This window comes from Amblyomma mixtum, chromosome 3 (assembly GCF_055824585.1).
Source record: "Amblyomma mixtum isolate Tamu chromosome 3, ASM5582458v1, whole genome shotgun sequence".
Lineage (NCBI taxonomy): Eukaryota > Metazoa > Arthropoda > Arachnida > Ixodida > Ixodidae > Amblyomma > Amblyomma mixtum.
The window spans coordinates 425,767,266-425,789,626 of record NC_143014.1 but is presented as its reverse complement, the minus strand read 5'-3'; the positions used below and the strand labels follow the sequence as shown (position 1 = coordinate 425,789,626).

The window sequence follows — 22,361 nt, the reverse complement described above, 5'->3', positions numbered from 1 at the left end:
TATAGCTTACGTCGCTCGCGTAAGCAGCTGGCGTTTTAGTTTAAGCATTCGGAGTTTAGTGGAACTCTGGCTGCGATGTTGCGCACAGTTTTGCTATGCTCTGCAAAGGTGACGGCACTATGCTGTCACGCAGAATGACGGAAAAAGGAGCGCATGGGTAATGGTAATTATCGTGACAATTACGAATTAAGAACGGCTACCAAAAAGGAATCAGGAAAATGAAGCGCCGATTGCCTCAAAAGGAGTTTTTCTGAGTAACCCCACAAGAAGGGCTTAATGTTTTTGAGGAAAGCAGTTTATATTTGTTTTCTTTTCATTCGCATCTCTTAAGCCTCAACGTTTTGTTCTCTTTGTTCTCGAACTTGAGCGGTTTTCTTTGCCCAAATTTCAGAAGCGACTGGCTTACATTTGAGAAGGAAAACAAAAATTGGATCAACTAGGCATAACAAGCCAGATATCCACATATGCGCTTTCGAAACGAGGGCTGTATCCTAACAGCAGGCATTTCTCGGAGGTACCCGCGTGCTGCCCTGCTAGAGGTACGGGCTTGGCGAAGGCCTGATCGCTCATGCTTCATTTCGAAGACCATTGCAAGCTGTGCAGGGCGTCTTGGCTGACCTGTGGACAAGACGGACGAGGGACACTGACGCCCATTCGTAGTGCAACGTTCAGCTGCAACCCCTTCGTGGCGTCTTCTTGGCGGCGGACGAGCTGTCATGATCGGGCACCGACTTCCAGCCTCAGTCACGGTGGACTGTCAGCTGTCAAAAATTGTCAGAGATACGTCGGTTCGGTCCGTTTTGCTAGACTGTACAGCAAGGCGGACATTATGTGCGTAATATGGATCAATAATTAGACCATTAATTAATATAGTCGACTTATCAACTTTTTATTTTTTACATTACGGAACAAAGCTTTATTACGAAATTGATGGCCATCGACATCGAAGGTAAGCCCTATTTTTAAATCTTATAATTCGGCAATGTGTTTCGAATATCGAACGTCAAAATAGTCTTTTGAAAGCTTCTTTAGTTGGATTTCCCACATTACCTAATTATAATATGGCGTCGCTGCGCGTGGTATCGTCATTCAAATGAATTTAACTTCTTCTACATCGTCAAACACATCAACTGCGAGAGAGGCAAATTCAGAAATATACAATGAGCAACAGCCAACTCAAAACAGTTCCAAATGCATATGTTTGGTGTTCGATAAATCCGAAACAAATTGCCGATTAAGACAAAATTTTGACACAAGGGTTACCTTCGTTGTTAACTACCATGAATTTCGCAATAAAACATGCTCCCTAAATTCAAAAAGAAATGTTTGGTTTATGGCCTACTGAAAAAATGTATAAGAAATGAACGAGAATTCTAGGAGATGTATGTCTTATGAATGAGATATCTAAGAGATGGGGCGATTTGTACATGAATTCTATGATGTCTCGTAAAGCTTCTATGATGCCTCGTACAACTGTACAAGATCTCTACGTTGTCTTGTTCATATGCACCAGGTCTCGTACATATGAACGAGACATCTTAGAGATCTCGTTCAATTATCGCGTAAAAACTCGTAGCCGTCATACACGGTCTCGTACAGCAGACTGAACCTTTTAGGGCTCGTATGCAGCGTCGTAAAGACGTCATACAGCTGGCGTAAAATCGCACTGGCGTCATACATTGCCTTATATTGAAGCCTATCATATAGGCGTCATCCACAAAGACCATACAGGATCCCACTTGTCACTCGGAAGGCCTGGGTGTGCAGTTACAAAAACGTCTAATAATCCCACTGGGCATGAAAAAATAGAATGCATCGATCGATCACTTGTGCAGCAGATGTTCAGGTAACCAAACTGTGTGGCTATATGCAACACCACTAAATTCGTACCTATAGTTTGTTCGTGCTTAATCTGTTGAATGTATAATTTCACAGGCAAAATTTCAAAAGAAATTCATTCAAGTGTGCTAAAGACACTGAATAAATATATAAAGTTGAAAATTATAATCAGTTAATCAGTCAAATATGGCAAGTGATCATATAGTATTGCATTGACACGGTCTTACTAATCATGAAAAAGCTATGCGGAAAATGTGTGTTTATTAGGTCTTAAAAAATCACATACATGGTAACAGTAGAAAATTTGTTTACTTACATATAAGAGAAACACATCAAATATTATTTACAGAAGACAATACATAAAATAACAATGATAATATCAAGAAGCAGATATACCCCACAGCACTGCAGAGGGACAAAAAAATTAAGGGTGCACTTTGTTAACCTACTAAAGTGCGGCGAGGCGAAACCCTTAAGCACGGTGTTGCTACTTGTGTCACTGATGTGTGGTTAAGATGTAAGCTTCGCCTCCAATAGTGGAACACGTTAGCGTCTTTCAACGTTGCCAGGGGATCCACAGAATGCCATCGCCCATTTGGCTCTACCCCTTGCTTGTCGGTAAATTAGTTTTTGAGAAAAGGACATGTATTTGTCTGGCATATCTCGGACACCTTAACCTAGCCTAAAAGAAGGCAGGAAGATGGGAGTGAACGAGGACACCTTATTCACTAGACGCACCTTTGTTCATTCCAAACCATCGAACTGGCATGGCGGAGTGGTTAGCGTGCTCGTCTTGCGCTGCGGAGACTCTGGTTCGATTCCCCAACTCGGCCAATTTCCTACTTGGTTTTATTTATCTTTCTGGCCTGACTAGAAAGGTTAATTAGGCTAATTGGTTAATTAACTGAACTCAGACCCTCTTACTTGGAGCATCACTATACCATCCCTTTAATTGGTTGCATGGTTACTAGCCAAAGTACAATTAGCCCCGTTTGAAATTCGCGCTCTGTGACGTCATGACCATTTCGACCAATTGAAAAGCGTGACATTTCTGTCGACAGCTCCTGCTTACAACGATGAGGCATTAAAGGCTTCCGCCTTAAAAATCAACCTAGCTTTTATCAATGCTACAACAAAACAAACCAAAATAAGAAAAGATATTCATGATAGTGCATCTCTCACTGAGCAGCAGTGTCCTCTAGAACCTTGACAGGTAGCTAGAGGAGCCCCATAAACACATCAAGACTCCATATATGCAGTTTGGGCTAATTACAATATACTGTTAATTAAAGCAGTGACAAGGATTTACTGCTGGATTCTCTGCACAGCAAGTCAAACAGCAGATACAAGTAAACAACAAAAGAAAACGAGGTTAATATGGATGAAATGACATCACATAAAACAAGGAACTTGCACATTCTTGCCCATTCTTGCGTGTTTTGTACAGTTTCCGCTGTTTTTCACGATTGTGACTCCTTAAAACCATATTCCTCGCTTAATCACGCTCGATAATGTTCGGCAGTCTTCGTCCTTCAGTCTTCATATCAATGAACAAACACGGCGTTGCAATATCTGAGGGCCTGAGCACAGCACACGTTGTAACAGGTGAACGGACGCACTCTGTAATGTGTGGAGGAAATTCTACACTGCTCTGTTCCACAACTAACTTCTGACAAATCAGCAGAACTGTCTCAGAAGTTTCAACATCTGGTTCAAGCACATGCAGGATGTGGCGAACAAGCAAAAAATCCCCATACGAAGCCAGTACAGCAGAGGAGTCGCTTTTTTTGCCTTTCTGTACTGCTCGCTGTTGATTATAGTGCCTTCGAAGCTGATTCTGTGATAATCATTTATGATGCTGATCGGCACACTCAAAGTGTTGTACACCACATGTAGCTCCTGTGGCGTCAGAGATCCCTTTACTGGTGCACCGAGGAGGCACATGTCGCCAACCCGAAGAGCTTTTTTGGTAGTCCCATTGGCCACCAAGCTAGAGCAGAAAGACATAACCTTTTCTGGCACACAAAGCATCTGGAGTGCTAGCTCTAATTTCTGCTCAATGATTACTCTCTCTATGATTTGAGATGGCCCCCTTTTGCAGCATTAACCATTTTTGTCACTTTACCACTGCCACTTTCGAACGGAAAAGTTGAATGAGCCCATAGTGGTCCGAGATTTTTGACACTTGAAGTGAGGTGCAAAAGTTGATGAAGGTTGAATGTCATAAAGCGGGCCCCATACAGTTCTTCTGCTTTTGAGACATACGCTGTCAGCAGATTTTCTGAAAAAGAAAAGTCATGTAGCTATAGTAAATAAAATAATAAAAGTAAACAAATTCATGCTCATGTTTCTCTGTCACATATAAGGTGTTCAAAAGAAATGTATAAAAAGCTGCTCAAATGAGTTACTTAAGCTCTTTATGTAATTATGAAAAAAGCTTTCAATTTTCTTGTTGTCTTAATGCACATGAAGGCCAATGTAATCGAACAATGAACATCCATACACTCGTGCACAATTGGCGAAATTAATTTTCAGACTTTGAAGATCGCATCTGCGAACCTAAGAAACAGGTAAATTTAAGCACCTTGTTTCACTTTCACTGCACGCATCTTATGAAAATAAAAGCATGTAGTAATCATGCTTCCTTTGGAAAAGTGGGATGGGTCCAATTTACCTGCACGCTGAAGACGTGCTGTTGATATCTCCATCATCAGCAAAGAGTAGATTCCTTCCATCAACAGAGCTGCATGTTTCCAAAATCGTGGCTGCAAAACTCCAAGCATTACTGGGAGGCAGTAGAACAGCAGCCAGTGTTTCCATTCACTGGCCTTCCAGAAACACCGGGGCCAGGGATCTCGGAAGCCGTGTGAGGCTGTGAGGTGGCCGGATACTCAAAAGTCTCTTGTCCAAAGCGGCTACGGTTGATGGAGTGCCTGCAAAAAATAGCGAATAATATGCACCTACGAGCAAGCCATATAATTAAGCATGAACCATTGCATTAGGAAAAACTACATTACAGCGTGCTGTAACACAAAGTGCGTGCTGCTGACAGTGTCATGCGCATGTGGCATTTTAAGGTCTCGGCTTCACATAATCTGTACGTTGCATATAACATTGCTTCTTTTCATCGAAACAAAGGTGCTAATGGGGAATGGCAACGGCAAGCCAGGCGCAGTACAGCTAGGTACCAGCCTGAGAGTCGCTCCCCCCGTAAAACTGTGTATACACTGCGATACCGTAGTATCATGAAAATAGCTTGAAAAGAAATAAAACAAATGATGCTGTGATACCGTCCAATCGCGAATTGAGGTTGGTAAGTGGAATACTCACCGATGTAGAAAGGCTCATGAGAATTCGTCGAGTCCAGCCAATACTCTGTCATCTGCCTGGCAACGCCAAGCAAGACACAATGCATGTATTCCACTGCCAGGCCATTGACGACGTCAAAATTTTTCAAATTGATCAGAGGCGACGGCCCCTTCAGACCATTCACATGTACACCATATTCAAGGGCCCGGTCCATATCCTCAAGCACACCGGCTGCCGTCCTTGGGTTCTTTATGGTAACCTCACGGTAACACCGAGCACCTGAAATCATGCACTTGAAATTAGTTCTGGCACGAACTTTGATAAGAAAATTTGAAAGTAAAAACAAAAAAGGTAGCGATATGCATACCTTGACACAAAATCAAGCCATCATTGTAAACGGTTATGGCTAACAAGAGACATTAATCTATTGTTTAATTATATGGACTGTTGATATGCTATATAATCAATAGCATAAGTAAAAATGTTGCTGTGTGAATATTTGCATGTATTTCTAACAGTTACCTTAATGATTCTAACAAAATTGATGCGAATTCTTGATGCGGCATATTATGGTTTTGCTGCTAAATACGCATGTCTTTTTGTCCTTAAAGCATTTCATAAAAGCACTTGTGTACCACGATAAGTGGGGGCCTGCATGGTTGATGTTTACACAGTGATGTATGATATCATGCAAATAAGATCTCTCATTATAGTTAAACAATGAAAATCATACCTTGAACCATTTCTCCGCATGTTTCACACCATGGGCAACCAAACCTTCCGTTGAATTGGACGTAGTTGGCCACTGCAGCACGAGCAGGAGCATCCAGTGTGCAGCAAATCACGTGGACAGTTGACCTTATGGTTTTTGGGCCACATGTCCACAAAAGCGTCCCAACGGATGCAATAGCTTCGACAAATTTGTCAATGAAGACACCCATATTTGGATGCTTCGGGCCGAACCAAAAACCAGCCAGGACTGGAGTTTTTTGGGGAAGCTTTGGAGGAAGCTCATTGATTATAAGCTGTATCGGCCATACCGACGTCTTTGAGGACTTGTACACCGGGCTCCCATCAGTATTAATGGTAACAGTGAGGTCGCCAGAAGAGATGTGTCCTTGGCTCCGGAGGTTTTTGTAGAGATTTTCAGTTGTTATGTCTCAGATTCCATCTTCTGTAAAATTTTGTTCTATCTTTCTCATTTGCTGTAGTATCAAGTCCTTGCATGTTTCGATTCTTTGAAGAAGTTGCTTTTTCAAGTTAAGAATATAAAAAAACAACCTCGTTCTTTCAGCTGGGATTTTCTTAGCGCTCTTTTGCACGTGTCGCACCGCCTCTGATCTAGCACACTACAGTCGCTGCGCAAAAGGCTGCCGCAAACATCACAATAGTAGTGGTGTTCTACACTGCCGCTCACTTGAGGCGCCCATAGCTTCCTACGCAGGTAATTGCTCCGAGGCAGTACATCACGCTCTAGACCAAACAGTCCGGTTGATGAGCCGCAGCAAGCCGTCAACGGCGTCCCATGGCAGCCCATGTGCAACCACGAAGGCTAAAATCATCACGATGGCGGCCGCTTTTGTTGTTGAGGAGCCGGGAAGAGTTTCGTCTCCGTATTCATCCAGAGTAGCACCAAGAGTTTCCTCATAGTGCATGGATTCCCCTACTCCGGCACTACACGCGCTTTCGTCGTCTTCGTGCGATGGTGGCACGTTGTTCTCAGTGCTGCTTGACGGACACGGCGAGCCACCGGTGACAGCGCCAGAGGCCACAGAAGCTTCGGCAGCATCGTCGTCTGTTGCGGCTGCTTCATTAACGACCTCTAGCCGCTGCCTGTAGCGACGCGTCGATGCAGGCACAGAAAATTCATGATCCTCGTGCAGGTATTCTTTGCGCCTCTTCCTCTCCGAGCGATCGCACATTGTGTAGAGTCAAAAAAGACACACGAAAAGTGAAAGCGCAACTTGCTCAAGTGCAGGTAAGACGAACCATCGATAACGGCAAATGTCTTCACCCTACAACAAAAGGTACATACAAATTAGAAATCGACCAGAATCAACGACAGGATATTACAACGAAGCCAGCACTTCGACGTTTGCTGGTCTAGCAAGACATAGAGACATAGTTGGTTATATTAACTCTATGCATAGAGCACACGTGAGATGTTATACAGCGCCACGCACGAGCGCAGGGTTTCAACTGAACATTAAAAGAGTACAAAAACTAAATTTTGGGTGCATGTTTTCTTGTTTGCATTGATGTGTAAGGCATTATTATACATGGGTTACCACCTGGTATTCTTCCTACGACTGCTAAATAATTTATAATCGCATTTCTTTCTCACGCTGTTTCGGTTTCTGTTCAACAGCCGACTCAGCACTGCGACATCAACGTGTACTTACAGGTCACGTGAAACATGAAAAACGTTCATATCATCGCTGCTTCCCCATTTGTTGTCATTCCGGCTCTTGAAGAATGGCTTCAGCACTGCAGTACATTAAAACAATGAAGCAACGATTATATGGACGTTTTTCCATGCCTCACATTGTCGTCACAGCCATCGTTCGGGTGTTGAACCGAAACCGAAACCGAAACAGCACGACAGAAAAACAAATTGTTTATCAATTATTTAACAGTCGTACGCGAATATCACACGCTGATTCATTCATAGTGGTGTGTTCCGCATCATTGTAGAGAAGAAAGCATGCCACCGATACTAGGTGTCTATACTCCTTTAATTCTTTACAGGGAGGAGAAGAAACAGAGGGAACGACAAGGGCGCAAGTGTACAGGATCCAAGAACCAAACAAAACCAACAAAACAAAAAGAAGGCAAAGCAAAAGCTAAGGGCGAAGCGCCACACGAAGTATACTCAAGATGCATTATTTGGCATTGATGTAAGCGCGGCTTAGGGCAGCTTAGGGCACCATGGTCGCATCCCCTTTCAGCTCCAGCCTCTAATAAAGGCACAATACTTGCTCTCTATCTAGTAAGGCTGAGATCTGGGCGAGTTGGTATGCGTTCATACTGGTCTTGTCTTGTCTTGTCTTGTTGTTGTCCCGCCTTTTTTGCGCTGTTCACCAGTATGATTGCTCTCTATTCCTCTGTGTTCCCAGCAGGGGTACGAGTGCGAGAAGGAAGCAGCTAAGTCTAGGCACCTGCTCTGCAAGCAAATGCAGTATTAACCCTCTCAACAAGTGCCGTTTACAATCGGTCTCGAAATCTGGTAGCAACGAGAGTACTGCGTGCTAATTGGTGTAACACGACAAAAAGAAGTAGTGAAAGAAACAGGACGTGGTAATAACTTCCGGGGATTCCGGTTCATACAGATTAAGGGGCAGCCGCACCCTTCCCGGCCGAATTTCGACGAAGGCGAAATTCTAGAGGCCCGTGTGCTGTGCGATGTCAGTGCACGTTAAAGAACCCCAGGTGGTCGAAATTTCCGGAGCCCTCCACTACGACGTCCATCACAACCTGAGTCATTTCGTGACGTTAAACCCCAATAAACCAAACCAAACCACTTTTTCTAAAATAGATATACAGTGAAAGGCGACTGACTCATACTTCATCGCACTATAGTCTCGGTAAACGCGGTTGCTACCGAAAATAGCCTCTCGCCATGCTTCCAGGCGAGTTCCGTCTTTGGGAGCGCTAAAGAGTTAGGCCTGCTTCATGCAGGTTGTGTAGCTCCCATTGCAGCCATGTAATTATAGTTTTCTTGCAGTAGCCAAATACACGAAATATTCACGACAACGGACCGAAGCATGTGCGTCTCTGCAGTCTCATTCGAAAGGAGCACAGTCGGGTCCTTCGCACTGTTTGTACACCTGTAAGCTCAGCTCGGTCCTGAATCAGGGATTGCTACTTGTGGCACGATTACATGACATGGCTCTCAAAACCTTTGCGTGTACCTGCTCCGAGGCGAAGAGCCGGCGAGCGCCCAACGTCGTCTGCTCGAGCAGACGACGCCGCTCCTCTCTATCTATGGTCGGAAATGTAGGTGCTTGGACAGTGAGCTGGGTAAAAGCTTGTACCGTCTCAGAATTAAGTTGTTGAACAAAGATAATAGGGGTATATCAAGGTTGGCTAATTTGATGACGAAGCTGGCAAACTTTCCGCTCGTGCGCATTAGAGTTACTGTATATGCTACCTTTGGTAGCATATTCACTAACTCTAGTGCGCATCTCTGCGTGCTGCCCCCAGCGGCGGGGCCATTTTCCGGTCACATGATTTTTTCTTTCCTACGTGCCTGTCTCATGCTCGTTCGTCGTCGTAGTTGTTTGCAGGGTTGCCAGGTCCTCGGTGAAGAAAAGCGCCAAAAATTTCCGAAAAGTAGCCAAAAAAGTCGCCAGCTGGGACAAACATTTCATTGAGTAGCCAAAAAAGTCGCCAAGGTAGGAGAAAACGAGAATTATTAATATTTTTTTACATCAATACATGTGCTAAAGAATTTCTCCAGACAAAAAGATGTTTTACTATGTGTTAACCGAAATAACCGCTGTTTAGGTTGATCTTAAGTGAAAACACCCCGCATTCCGTGTGGCTGCAAGGAAGAAAGACGCTCGTTATGGGTGACCGAAAGTAAAAATGCCTCCATTCGCACCCGCTGGACCACAGTCACTTGTCTCCGGACTTTTTTTCCTCGGTGTTCCCGCCAAAAATCGCATGTGTCATGTACAGTCTTTGCCAAAAGTAACCGGGCAAAGCTGGTTTGTTTCGTAGCGATATGGCAGTCCTTAAGCTCCGAATAAGTTTAAAGTAAGGTGAGCCCTTGACCTCACGTTTTGACACGTTTCGGTCTTTAGGGGTTCAGTGAATGCTTCGTTATGCTGTTGAGAAGTGAAAACCTGCTGCTCGGTTACTTTTCGCAAAGGGGGTACAACATATGCCTACTGGCGCCTCTTTCTGCTTCGTATAGCAACCAATTCTATTTTTAAAGTGCATGTAACATATGTCGGTAAAACTCAGTAGTATACGAATTATTAGCAAAAAAGTCGCCAAAAAGTAGCCAAGTCACCAACCTCAAATTTTTGTTGCCAGACGCCTCTAAAAGTAGCCAATTTGGCGAGAAATCGCCAAACCTCGCAACCCTGGTTGTTTGTGTGCTAGTTTGCTGAGGCCTCGCCCGCGTTGTTTTTGCCGCGTAGCTGTGTAGTACCTTTCATCGCACTAAGTCGGTCGAAGATGACAACACCGTCATACGCGTACGTTGAATACAAGGACGGCGGAAAAGCTATCGTGCATATTTCAATGGTGAAGGACTTCGCACCAAAGGACGTGTGGGAAGTGACGAGCAACAGGAAGATTTACTGGCGCCCGGCCGATGGCGGCCATGAAGGCAAAGAAGGGTTCTACGACGGCGATGTTGCGATTCTAGGACGTAAGTACGCATTTGAGATGCCGATTTTCTTATACCGCTATCTCAGTAGCTCATATAATATCATTCAAATTGAATACCGTTAGCATCAAATATCATTAATGAGCTGGCGCATGGGAACATTGAATGTCGTTGGGTTCGAATGATGTCCGAATTCGAGATAGTGAAGTGAAGTCACTCGCATTCGATCTCGTACTTCGATGATGTCTCGAGACGTCATATACGCAGCAGAAACAAGAAAAGAGAAAGATAATGTGCGCGCCGCCAAAGTTTAAATTTCTTTTATCCAGTTCTGCTAAAAAAATGTTAATTTTGGCATGAAACTATTCGCAAAGTAGGTTTTCGGTCGTGGATAGCCATTTCTCTCGTTTCCGGCAGCGGCCGAGGACAACGCACGGCCCTGCCAGCGACCGTCAGTTTTTTGGGTTCTGTTTTTCTTGTTGGTTGGCGTTCCGCGTGCGTTTAGGTCTGGATTGCTTGAAGTTGTAATTTAGGTCCTCACGTTTAGGATGTCATCTGCACGTTTCGCGTTTCTCCACTTTACACCATGTTAGCCATCTTGCATGTATATTATAGTGCCTAGACTATTAAGCACCATATCGTTTGTTTACGTTTATTGAATATTTCCTGTACTTATTGATATTGCTTTTGATGGACAAAGTGCGGCAGCGTGATCGTGTAGCTGCTGGCTGCGCCCGCGTATATGATGGGCACTAATTTAAAAATTCATTCTTTTAAACCAGCCATCGGTATTTTGCAGAGCGGCGAAAGGCGATGTTGGAGAGGGGGAGCTGAAAATCCAAAGGCTACACCTTATAGCTAAAAGACCACAACAGAAGGTACCAATCAAGAACATACAACTGGAAGTATTCATGTGACGTCATGGATATTATTTGGTGTCCTACTCCCAACTTCAGGGCGCAGGTTGGTGGAGGAAGGGCTAAGCCAATTACACACACACTGTAACTTCTTGGCACGCTTCATGGGCACCAAAGGTATTGTTCCTGGAAGGAGGGAGGGGGGTGCTTGTTGAGATGCCAGCTGTACAGTAGCACTGCAAAGCAAATTGAGCCCCTTCTTTACTCCTCCTTAGATACCTGCCTGCCGCGGATTATTTTCAACTACCCAGAGCATTCAGTGCCCACTGACATTTCACGGCACACGGGCATTTTTTATTGTCATCACAAAAATACACCTGCCACGGTTTGATTAAAAAATTAGTCTGTAGTGGTTTGCTTTGATCGAAGGGCACCCTGCTGTCTCAGCTAGGCTGGATAAAGATTAAAGAAAAGAAAATCCAATCATTCTTTTGAATTGGGATCAAGTGAACATTGTAGGGAGTAGAGTATCTGTCAGTGTTTTCTTGTAATTCCTACTTTATTAATTAGTAGATCCTAGGCCCAATCTCCGCTGCGGCAGCCGTGCGATTCAATGGGAGTGAAATGCAAAAGGTCCCACCATGTGCAGTGATGACAGAGCGTGTGACGTTGAAGAACCCCAGATTGTATAAATTATTCTGCCGTGGGATAAATTATTCCATAACCCGCCACTACGGCGTTTTGAAGCCCATCTGCCGTTTGGGATGTTAAATGCCGAAATTCACTTTATAGTTGACATTAATAATTCACTCTTTTGATATTGGTTTGAAGAGTTAGACCAAAAATATTTGCTTGCGTGTTCTGTTCTTTCAGATGATGTGCTAGACATGACATACATGAATTACATTGTGGTATTCGGCTACGACCACTAAATGATTTATAAATGGATTTCCTCTTTATGATGGTTCGGTTTTTCTCTCATCAGCCATTTGATTGCTGTGACATGTGGTTCATGTTTTTTAAGGCGAAAGCCTTTAATGTCTCATCGTTGTAAGCAGTAGTTGTCGACAGAAATGTCACGCTTTTCAGTTGGTCGAAACGGTCGTGACGTCACACAGTGCGCCAATTTCAGACGGGGCCAATTGTACTTCGGCTAGTAACCAGGCAACCAATTGAAGGGATCGTATAGTGATGCTCCAAGTAAGTGGGACTGAGCTTAGTTAATTGTTTAATTGCTCAATTAGCCTAATTAACTTTTCAAGTCAGGCCATATAAATAAATAAAACCGAGTAAGAAATTGGTCGAGCTCCTTGGTCGAGAAATTGGTCGAGAAATTGGTGGACTCCCTGGCAGCGCTACAACACGCTGTCGCGTTCCACTCCTAAAGGCGAAGCTTAAGCGTAATTAATTAGCAGTTAATTGGTACTCAGACACAAATCAGTAATTAACCATTAATTAGTGATTTGTCGTCACTTAGTAATTAGCACTCAATTACATGTGACGCCACCAGTGCCACAGAAGCAGTCAAAGTGGTGCGGAAAACGCTTTCGCCTCTACGCACTTTAGACAGTCAAAGTGCCCCCTGAATTTTTTCAGTCATGGGTAGCATGAAAAAAAAAGCCAATATGACTGCTGATGCCTGTTGCAGCAGGCTTGTTTGTGTTGTACAAATTAAAACAAATTAAGGATTATACCTTAGTTTTTTAGCAGCTGTCATGACCTGAACACACACTGTTACTTGTCATTGCTATCGTTTGGTTGATGAACCCAAACCCAGAAAAAGCTTCAAGAAGAATTTGAATTATAAATAATTTAGTGGTACTGGTTGAATACCACATTGTTAACCATCTGTATTTTAAAGGCTAACACATCCTTTGCAGGAAGAAAACATGTGACTGAAATTTGTGTCTATCATCCTTTAAATGCTCAATTAAGATTTGGAAAGTTGTTGAGTGCCATGAAAATGGTGTGGAATAGATGCTTCTGAAAAACTACCCTTTGCATGGCTCAAGCTTGTTTTTTTTAGCACAAATAAAAGCGCGTGAAAATTTAGAAGTATTATGGGGCAGTTTGCTCCATGTGCTCAAATTCACTGCGACTGCAGCACTTCTATCTTCGACTTCATAAAGGGCCACTTGTGTATCCCTTCTGCACTGCCCACAAGGCTTCGCATTGCTGGTGGTTTTGAGTTGTGTGCTAGCAGCCGTTGGTGGTAAGCGTATTTCATCAGAGGGCAGACTACTACAGAAGCAAAGATTTATTACTCACTGCTGCTGCTCTATGCTGTTGTCAATGGCCAATATTGAGTAGACTGCAAAGTTCTGCTAGCCAAAAGAGGTAATGAAAATTACATTGAGGGGCTTTCACTTCACGCTGTGTAGCTGCCAATAGCAGTGTTGTGTTTCTTTAGCGTAACAATGGTTTTAATTCACACTGGTTACATTCTTACATCAATCATTGTCTGGCCACACACACCACAGCTCGGCAGCATCTCTGTCAGTTCACACTGACGCACACGTAACTGTTGCTACTGTGTCGGTTGCTGGGGCAGTGGCTCCATCTGCCGTAATGTGCATGACACACATGCATACACAGCAGGCAGAGTCGGGACGACAACAATTAGTAGCTCCTCTTTGATATAACAAATTAGTAGCTGCTGCTGCGCTGCTTTAAGGGTGTCTTGGACCGTGAGAAAAAGAACAGAGAAAATGCTTCAAACTAAGCACAAAAAAAAACGATGAGTGCCAATATTTCAGTGGCGCATTTTGGCCGGCTGCCCGCAGAATTGATGTTGTTTTCTTTAAACACGGATGTAATAGCTGTGCTCGGTTTCTGGGAGAAAACCTCAGTAAGGTTTTTGTCGCACGGTTTGTACTTGCACAGTCCTTCAAGGCTTGCAAATATTACTCAGTAAAATTAATTTCTTTTGCAGTTGACAAGGCAGACCTCATCAAAAGGATGATGAAGAAGCGGAAGAGTGTGCCACGCACAGTGATAGAAGAGGCAAGCCACCGGGTCATCAGTCGACCATTAGAGGTAGCCTTACTGCTCATGTGAAATCTGTAGCCTTTGCATTTAATGCATTACTGTAACTTTGTTTTCATATTTGTTTCATGGCTCATCAGCTGAACCCCACAGCAAAAGAAATGAAAAAAGTGCAGCTTCTGCAAAAAGAGCAACAATGAAACATATCGCCAAAAAGCGGGCACAAGCCTGTCAGTCTGGCACAGACAGCGACGATGACGTGGTGCCTGGCAACTTGTTTCGGAGAGCTGAAAAGCGGATCTTAACGCTTGAAGAGAAACTTAAGGTATCAGAGAGGGCCCGGCTGGATGAAGTGCAGCGAAATAATGAGCTCCAGGAGCTCATGGGCACGACCATAAGAAAGTGGCTAATTAATATTGCAAACATCTGATTGCCCCAGAAAGGAAAAAAAATAAGTGGCTTTTGCGCTGTTTGAAGCAGGCAGCATGAGAAAGATGTCGGCAATGCAGTAATTTTAATTTTTGGAAATAAAAAATATGTACTTTGCTTTCAGTAAAACTTGTGTCTAGTGTGCAGTTTGACTGAGCATTTAATGTATGACTTTACTCTGGAAGTGCACAAGCAAGATATTAAACCATTATCTTGCAGTGAAGTGAGCACTGACTATAAATCATTGCTGCAAGGGGTTCCTGGATTTGATTGGCAGGGAGTTAGGAACAATTTCTCATCTGTTGCATTTTGCAAGCCATGCTTGGGTATTTCTGAGGCGAAAATATCAGACATTTAAATCTCATGGCTGCCAACTGTGCTAAATGTCGATTAATGCCCACTGAAAGCTCTTATTGTGGAATGTCCAATTGGTCATTGTGTTCATGGCTTCTGCAGGGCGACTGGAACACAACGTGATGGCTGCACTAGCATGCAAGAAAACGCAGGCAGCTTCAAGGCAGCCATCTGAGGTATGAATCACAGTAAAATAACAATGCATTGTTTCTCATCTACAGATATACATTCAGTGTTATGAACCTTACACTATATGTGCAGCATATTTGTGTCGCTTTTTATGTTTAGGTAAAACCCAGTTGCTCACTTGTGTCTCGATGTGCTCTAAGAATTAACTAGCTAACATATTGCACGGTTGGCGACATCTTTAAAATAATTTTTCATTTTGAATGCCTTACTAAATCAGGGTCCTGAAGAGAAGACTAAAAGATTTAAAGCACACCGATAAGAAATCACAGTACGATTCTAGAGATTGTACAGCCAATGTACGGTGGCTATTTCTACAAAATAATTGCCTGCCTATGGGTAGCACATCATGGCAATCCTTTAGCCATTCGAGGCATTCACCGAAATATCTTTGCTCTTCGATGTGTTGAACGCTTTCTTGACACCGCTTTCAGGAGACTGACTTTGACCCAACTAACCGAGGGCTGCAGAGTCCAAACTCAGCAGCCCACTCCCAAGATTCAGTCATGGAGACGGTACTCCCCCAACAGGCTTGTGAGAGCTACCAGCAGGAGGCCAGCCCTGTGTCTGAATATTTGGGGCCAGTAATTGCCCCTCCGAACACAAGCAGAACTTCAGGCACCCCTGAGAGGCAAGAGGTGCCACCAAACTTTCGGCTGTCATCCTTATGCGACAGGCAGGCCAACCCGCAAGAGCCAGAAGAGCACCAGCCTTCACCCAGGTCGCAGATTCAAGTAAGAGGCTCTGTGTCTCTTGAAAGCTTCACAGATGTGGGCATATTTTTGTGTTACTGAAGTCGTTAGTTCTGATAAACAACCCGTTGAATTCTTTTTTCGCGGCAACAAAGTTTTGAAACATAGGAGTCAGTGCCTGAGCATTGAAAATAGCTTGTAGATGAGAGGAATACGTTAGTTTCGAAGTACAAGCAGGAGCTGCCTGCTAGTCCCTTTTTACACATATGAATAGCCGCATGCAGCTTTGAGGCCGATGATGATTGCTGTTCTTTCAAAGCAATGGATGAAGTAGCAGGAGAAACCGGACCACAGCAGGATAGAACCTGCTAGTCATGCTGCGCAAATGGAGCTTTTATCACACCGCTTGGGCTGCTGAATACTGGATTTTCTCTTTTTTTTTAGCCTGTGTTCTGTAGTGCAGGTAGTCTTGAACCAAGAAGAGCCATCAAAACCTGAAGGCATTGAATATAGTTGCTGTCACTGTGTTTAGTGTATATGTAGATTTTACTGTCAGAAACGCTCTCATGGCTCATGCACCCATGTGTAACGATAATGTAGTCGGTGCGCTTTCTTGTGTGTGACACTGGTCATTGCTGCTTGCATGTTTTGTCATTTCCCCTCTCCCGTAGTTACGTGTAGCCTTCTTGCTTGCTTAAATGAAGCTTTCACTGTTTCTCCTCTCCTCTGGCTTCATAAGAAGTAGGACTCTTGCCCTTATTTCGCTGCCTCTTATTTTAGTTTAACAGCAGCTGTCGAGGCCGACTGCCGATCATAATTAGTGCTGCTCCGAGCAGACATGAAGAGGCCATATTGTGAACTTTATTTTGATGAGAGGTCTCGAGCCCTAAGACCCCAAACCTTGGTAACTCCTCTGCTTATGTAACGCCCTCTTTGGCATGCCTGTTTCTTTTGTCCGCAACTTGTTGCATGTACTCCCATTCATATGCTCAAATTGTCGCTGATGCGCTCACTGCATTCTTTTGACCTGAAGGCTAATGGGTAATTTCATGCTAATTGTGGTGCCGCAGCGACGGTGGTGATCGGACGCCCCCTTATCTGCTTTGTTTTCGTCTTACAGATTTCAGCGACGAACCCTGCTGCGCTGGCCTCAAGACAGCTCTAAGTGTGACGTCACAGACTTCTGCGCCACCGCGCTTCCACCGGCCAAGCTGTAAACGGGTCACACGAGCAGCAGCGACGGTGGTGATCGGACGCCCCCTTATCTGCTTTGTTTTCGTCTTACAGGTGGGTTACCCCTGACTGCCTGCTGCTACAGTGCGCTGCCTTGTTCTGTCCTGAAGGCGGACATTCCAGTGTGCCTACCGACGCTCAGCTCCCGTGAATTACTTGCATCTGCAGATTTCAGCGACGAACCCTGCTGCGCTGGCCTCAAGACAGCTCTAAGTGTGACGTCACAGACTTCTGCGCCACCGCGCTTCCACCGGCCAAGCTGTAAACGGGTCACACGAGCAGCAGCGACGGTGGTGATCGGACGCCCCCTTATCTGCTGTGTTTTCGTCTTACAGGTTGGTGAAAAACCTACTTTTCTACTTGCCATTTTTTTCTTTCACCACCGCTGCTGCTGCCGTGTTGCTCGCTGCCGCCTTGTTTCCTACCGTGCTCTCGGTTTTAGTGTTAGGAGAAAGATTTCTCGATTTTAAACCTGTATGTTGCACAAGCTATACCAAGGCTAACATGCCGGAGACATGTCCTTCCTGCGACAAATGTCTGCCAAACGACGGACTCGCCATCAAGTGCGCCTAATGTGAGTACACCTACCATTTCGGCAATTGTTCTGGTGTTTCTGCGTCAACATATAAGGGAAAAGGCAAGAAAGGTCGCAAAGCGTGGAGATGTCCAGACTGTCGTAAAACAAACGCAGGAAGCTCTGACACGCCCAGCGCGCAACCTCACCTTGCTAGCTGTTTAGCCGGCATATGTCAAAAACTTGATGCTCTTGCTGGCCTCCCTGACCAAGTCGATGAAGTAAAGAAGTCTACTGAACTAATGTAAAAAAAATACGATGATATACTTGAGCAACAGGTAAAACACGAGAAAGAGATCAGTACCTTAAAGAAACGTGTTAGTGCACTTGAGACCAGAGTCGACGCTGATGATGTTGAGTCGTTGAAAATGACTGTAAACGACCTTGAGTGGCGAAACAGAAAGCTGAACCTAGAGGTGCACGGCATACCGGTGACAAATGATGAGAATTTAATGGAAAAGGTAAATGACGTAGCAAAATCTGTGAATTTGCCAGAGCTCACTTTGAATGATGTCGATGTTGTGCACAGACTTCCTTCAAAGCCAGGAAAGGTGCCCGGGATCATTGTACGGTTCTCAAAGCTCTCAACTCGTGACATGTGGTTTCAGAAGCGGACAGTTTTAAGAGATGTTCAGTCAGATGTTTCAGTCAGCGAAAACATGACGCGTCAAAGCCGTGAGCTCTTGCGCTATGCAAAGGCTTGGGCAGGTGAAAATGATTACCAGTACGCTTGGCACCGGAATGGGAAAGTGTTCGTTAGAAGGAAACAACATGATCCCGCGATTGTCATCCATTGTGCAGCAGATTTGGACCAGCTATAAAGCCAGTAATTTGCGGTAACACGCGGCACTCTTTTTTCAATGTCTCTTTATACTAATCTTGTTGATCTTTCTGACCTCAGTAGTTCCATTAAGCCTGATAATCCTCATTGTTGCTCTTGTATTCATGTTAATCTCAGATCTGGTCGAAATAAGCAAGAAGAACTGGACTGTTTTTTCAGCGAAGTGGAAGCTCGTTTCAATGTTGTTATGTTTTCAGAAACGTGGTTTACTTGTGAAGGTGACGTCTATATTATTCCGACGTACAAGTGTTTCTATTTGAACCGATCCATAAGAAGGGGAGGTGGTGTTTCAATGTTAGTTTCAAATCTTATGGAATCAGAAATGCTGCCTGAATTTTGTTGTATTACACCCCATTACGAAGTCCTGGCAGTCAAGTCTGGCACAAGGATATTTTGTGTCTGCTATCGTCCACCGCGTAGCAGTTCTGCTGAGCTCTTTTTATTTCTTGATTCATTCCTAGAATTTGTTAACATCAACCAATATCAGTTAATTTTAGGTGGCGATTTTAACATTGACATGCTGGCCAACAATAACACAACAACCGAGTTCAATACTTTACTTAACGTTCACTCCTGTGAAAACGTCATCATGTCACCTACACGGATTATGACAGAATCAGAAACACTTTTAGATCTGTTCATAACAAACTTCAAAACAGAAAGCTTGAAATCTGGCACCATCGCTTATGCTCTAAGTGATCACATACCAATATTCATATCTGTCAATCTCACTCTGAATTCTCAACGACAACCAGACCAAACATCCTTTTATCGAGTTATAAATGATCACACGTTATGCCAGTTTAAGGAACGCTTATCTATTGTTAACTGGGAACATGTTCTTGAGGAAAGCGACCCTGATGAAGCTTACGAAAAATTTTTAGAGACATTTACTGACATTTATGATGCTTCCTTTCCACTGAAGAAATTCTCCCAATCAAAGAAAAGTAAGAAACCATGGGTCGACAAGGACATGCTGCAGTTGATAAAAAAACGAGATAAACTTTATAGACTGTTTTTGCAAAGTAGGTGCCCTGAAGAGCTGAAAACGTTGAAAAAGTTTAGGAACTTCGTCACAAAGCAACTTCGCGTCGCTAAAAAGCAATATCTTTATAACCGCTTTAATTCAACTGCTGGACAATCTGAAAAAGTTTGGAAGGTTTTAAAATCTATCCTCGCTAATTCTTCCGAACCGACCACAAAAATTATTCATGAAGGGATTGAACTAAAAGGTGCTGATCTAGCAGATGCCTTTAATGACTACTTTCTTTCCTTTGCTGACACATCAAGCGGCGACGTAAATCTGTCCTATATGAGTGCCCGAAATGGTAAAACAATATTTCTAACACCGGTTACAGTAAATGAAGTAATTACAGAATTTTTATCGCTTAATAATAGTAAAGCTACAGACGCGTCAGGTTTCCAGATACAGCCCATAAAATTTACCATCGACATTCTTGCACCTTGCCTCGCCCATATCTTCAACCTCTCCTTGGTTTCCGGAGTTTTTCCGCGTCTTATGCAAAGGGCAAAAGTGACAGTAGTGCATAAAAAAGGAAACAAAAATGAAATGGCAAACTATCGCCCGATATCAATCTTACCTGTATTTTCTAAAGGCCTCGAAAAAGTTATTCTTAAACGACTATCCTGCTTCACTGAAAGATATAACATTATCACTAACGCTCAATATGGCTTTCGTAAAAACAGATCGACTGAGTTAGCTCTCCTTGCTCAGAAAGAATTCATACTAAAACATTTTGAGTCAAAAAACATGGTACTTGGATTATTTTTAGATTTTTCAAAGGCGTTTGACCTTGTTAATCACTCTGTGCTGCTTAAAAAATTAGATCACTACGGTATTAGAGGCATAGCCCATATGCTGATTTCCTCATACTTGCGACATAGGTCCCAGTTTGTCAGTATTGCTGGTGAATGCTCCCATTTGAAAGCGGTAGCTTCTGGCTTTCCGCAAGGAAGCATTTTGGGTCCGTTTCTTTTTGTTCTTTACGTCAATGATATTGTCCGCATTGATAGCACTGCTAAGTATATAATTTACGCAGATGACACTAGTCTGTTTTTTTCGGGTACTTCAACTGCTGATCTTGCAAATCGAGCTAATAAAACCTTAAAAGCAATAAATACTTGGACGGTTGATAATCACTTAAGAATTAACGTTAGTAAAACGGCAGCAGTCATGTTTCACCCACGTCACAAACACTTTGAACTACCTCTAATTGAATTAAACAATACCAGAATAGAGTTTGTGCAGTCTGTTAAAACTCTGGGCGTTTACTTTGCAGCAGATATGTCATGGAATGACCATATTAATTACGTAGTTCAGAAACTTTCCAGAACAGTTGGTATCATGCGCCGCAATTGCTTTAATTTTCCTATTTCAGTCAACATGTTACTTTACCACTCTTTGTTCTCTTCTATAGCCAACTACGGATGTATGGTGTGGGCAACAACAACAGCTGAAAATATTAACAAACTCACAGTGTTACAAAAACGAATTATACGCATTGCATGTAAAGTGCCATATTTCTTCCACACTGCGAGCCTTTTCCATCGACACAACGTCATACCAATGAAGTCCATGTATAACTATAGGCTGTGCTATAAATATAAACTCGCCATAATGAAAAATGATGACTCCTTACTTACACTGGCTGGGCTAGAGCAAAGCAGAACTGTGTATGATACCCGCACAGCAGAACCTTGGAATGTTAAGAAATGCCGCACAAACTATGGCAAACAAATGTTGCAGCATACCTTACCGACACTTCTGAACCAGTTGTACTGCCACAAGAATCTTGATCTATCCAATATTTCTCTGAAAGAATTGCCCCAAATGTTCATGTAGTTTTTTTTTCTTCCTATTACCACTTTGAGTGCACCTGTCAATTTTTCTGTCATTTACTTTCTCCTCCCTGTGTTTGCCTTTATAGTCTCTTTGATCTAATGTAGTTCTTCTTTCTTTTATAAGTACAATGTACTGCGTATTGAACGTACATGTCTCATTCTCTGTACCGAACATACTTTACTTACATTTTGTTTGATGTTGTACTCCGCCACCGTCAATGCTGCACTGTAAGAGGAAGCCAGGACCTCTCAAGCTGTCTATACAGCTTTTTCCCTGGCTGTCCTCGCAACACCCAGTTGCGGAAATAAACCTTCAAACCTTCAAACCTTCAAAGTTGACTTCAGTACACCCATGCTAGACTCACGAGTGAGCTGCTGGTCATGTTGGCAAATTTTCTTCCTGTTTGTAAGCATTGAAAGAGGATATGCGCCTTTGATTTCTACTAAAATGTGTAATAAATTGCAGACACCCCATCCAGCAGCTGCTGGAGGCGACACCAATTCAAAGGCTCCACTCTTCGTGGCTGTGGATGGAAAGGCAAGCTCAATTTTACACTTTACGGCAAACTGCTTTTCACATATATTTGTGTGGGTGATGATAATCCTGAATAGACACCAAATATTAGTTGCATATTTTCTCCTTTTTATTAATGTTTAAGACATCTCAATAAATGAAAAACAGCTGGTATTTCCCAACAACTAAATACTTTATAATTGACATTCTTTGAAAAGCCAAATGATGGCTATAATGTCAAATGTCAGTGTAGGTCACGAGGTATACAAGAAGCTTAAATTTAAAAATGGGCCTTAATTAAAAAAGGGGGGGGACTGGTTTTAAAAGGCCACTGCGATGTTTTCTTCG

The 22,361-nt window shown here is 43.3% G+C and overlaps 1 protein-coding gene across 1 annotated transcript; it reads left to right on the top strand.

Annotated features, from left to right (window-relative positions):
* The first annotated feature begins 14,280 nt into the window (after positions 1-14,280).
* LOC149357966 (uncharacterized) lies at positions 14,281-21,955 on the top strand. The gene is made up of 4 exons (XM_089585008.1): positions 14,281-14,379; positions 15,214-15,287; positions 15,732-16,031; positions 17,110-21,955. The coding sequence occupies exons 2-4, from the start codon at positions 15,234-15,236 to the stop codon at positions 17,152-17,154; spliced, it is 399 nt and encodes a 132-aa protein (XP_089441134.1). The 5' UTR covers positions 14,281-14,379; positions 15,214-15,233; the 3' UTR covers positions 17,155-21,955.
* Positions 21,956-22,361: the final 406 nt, after the last annotated feature.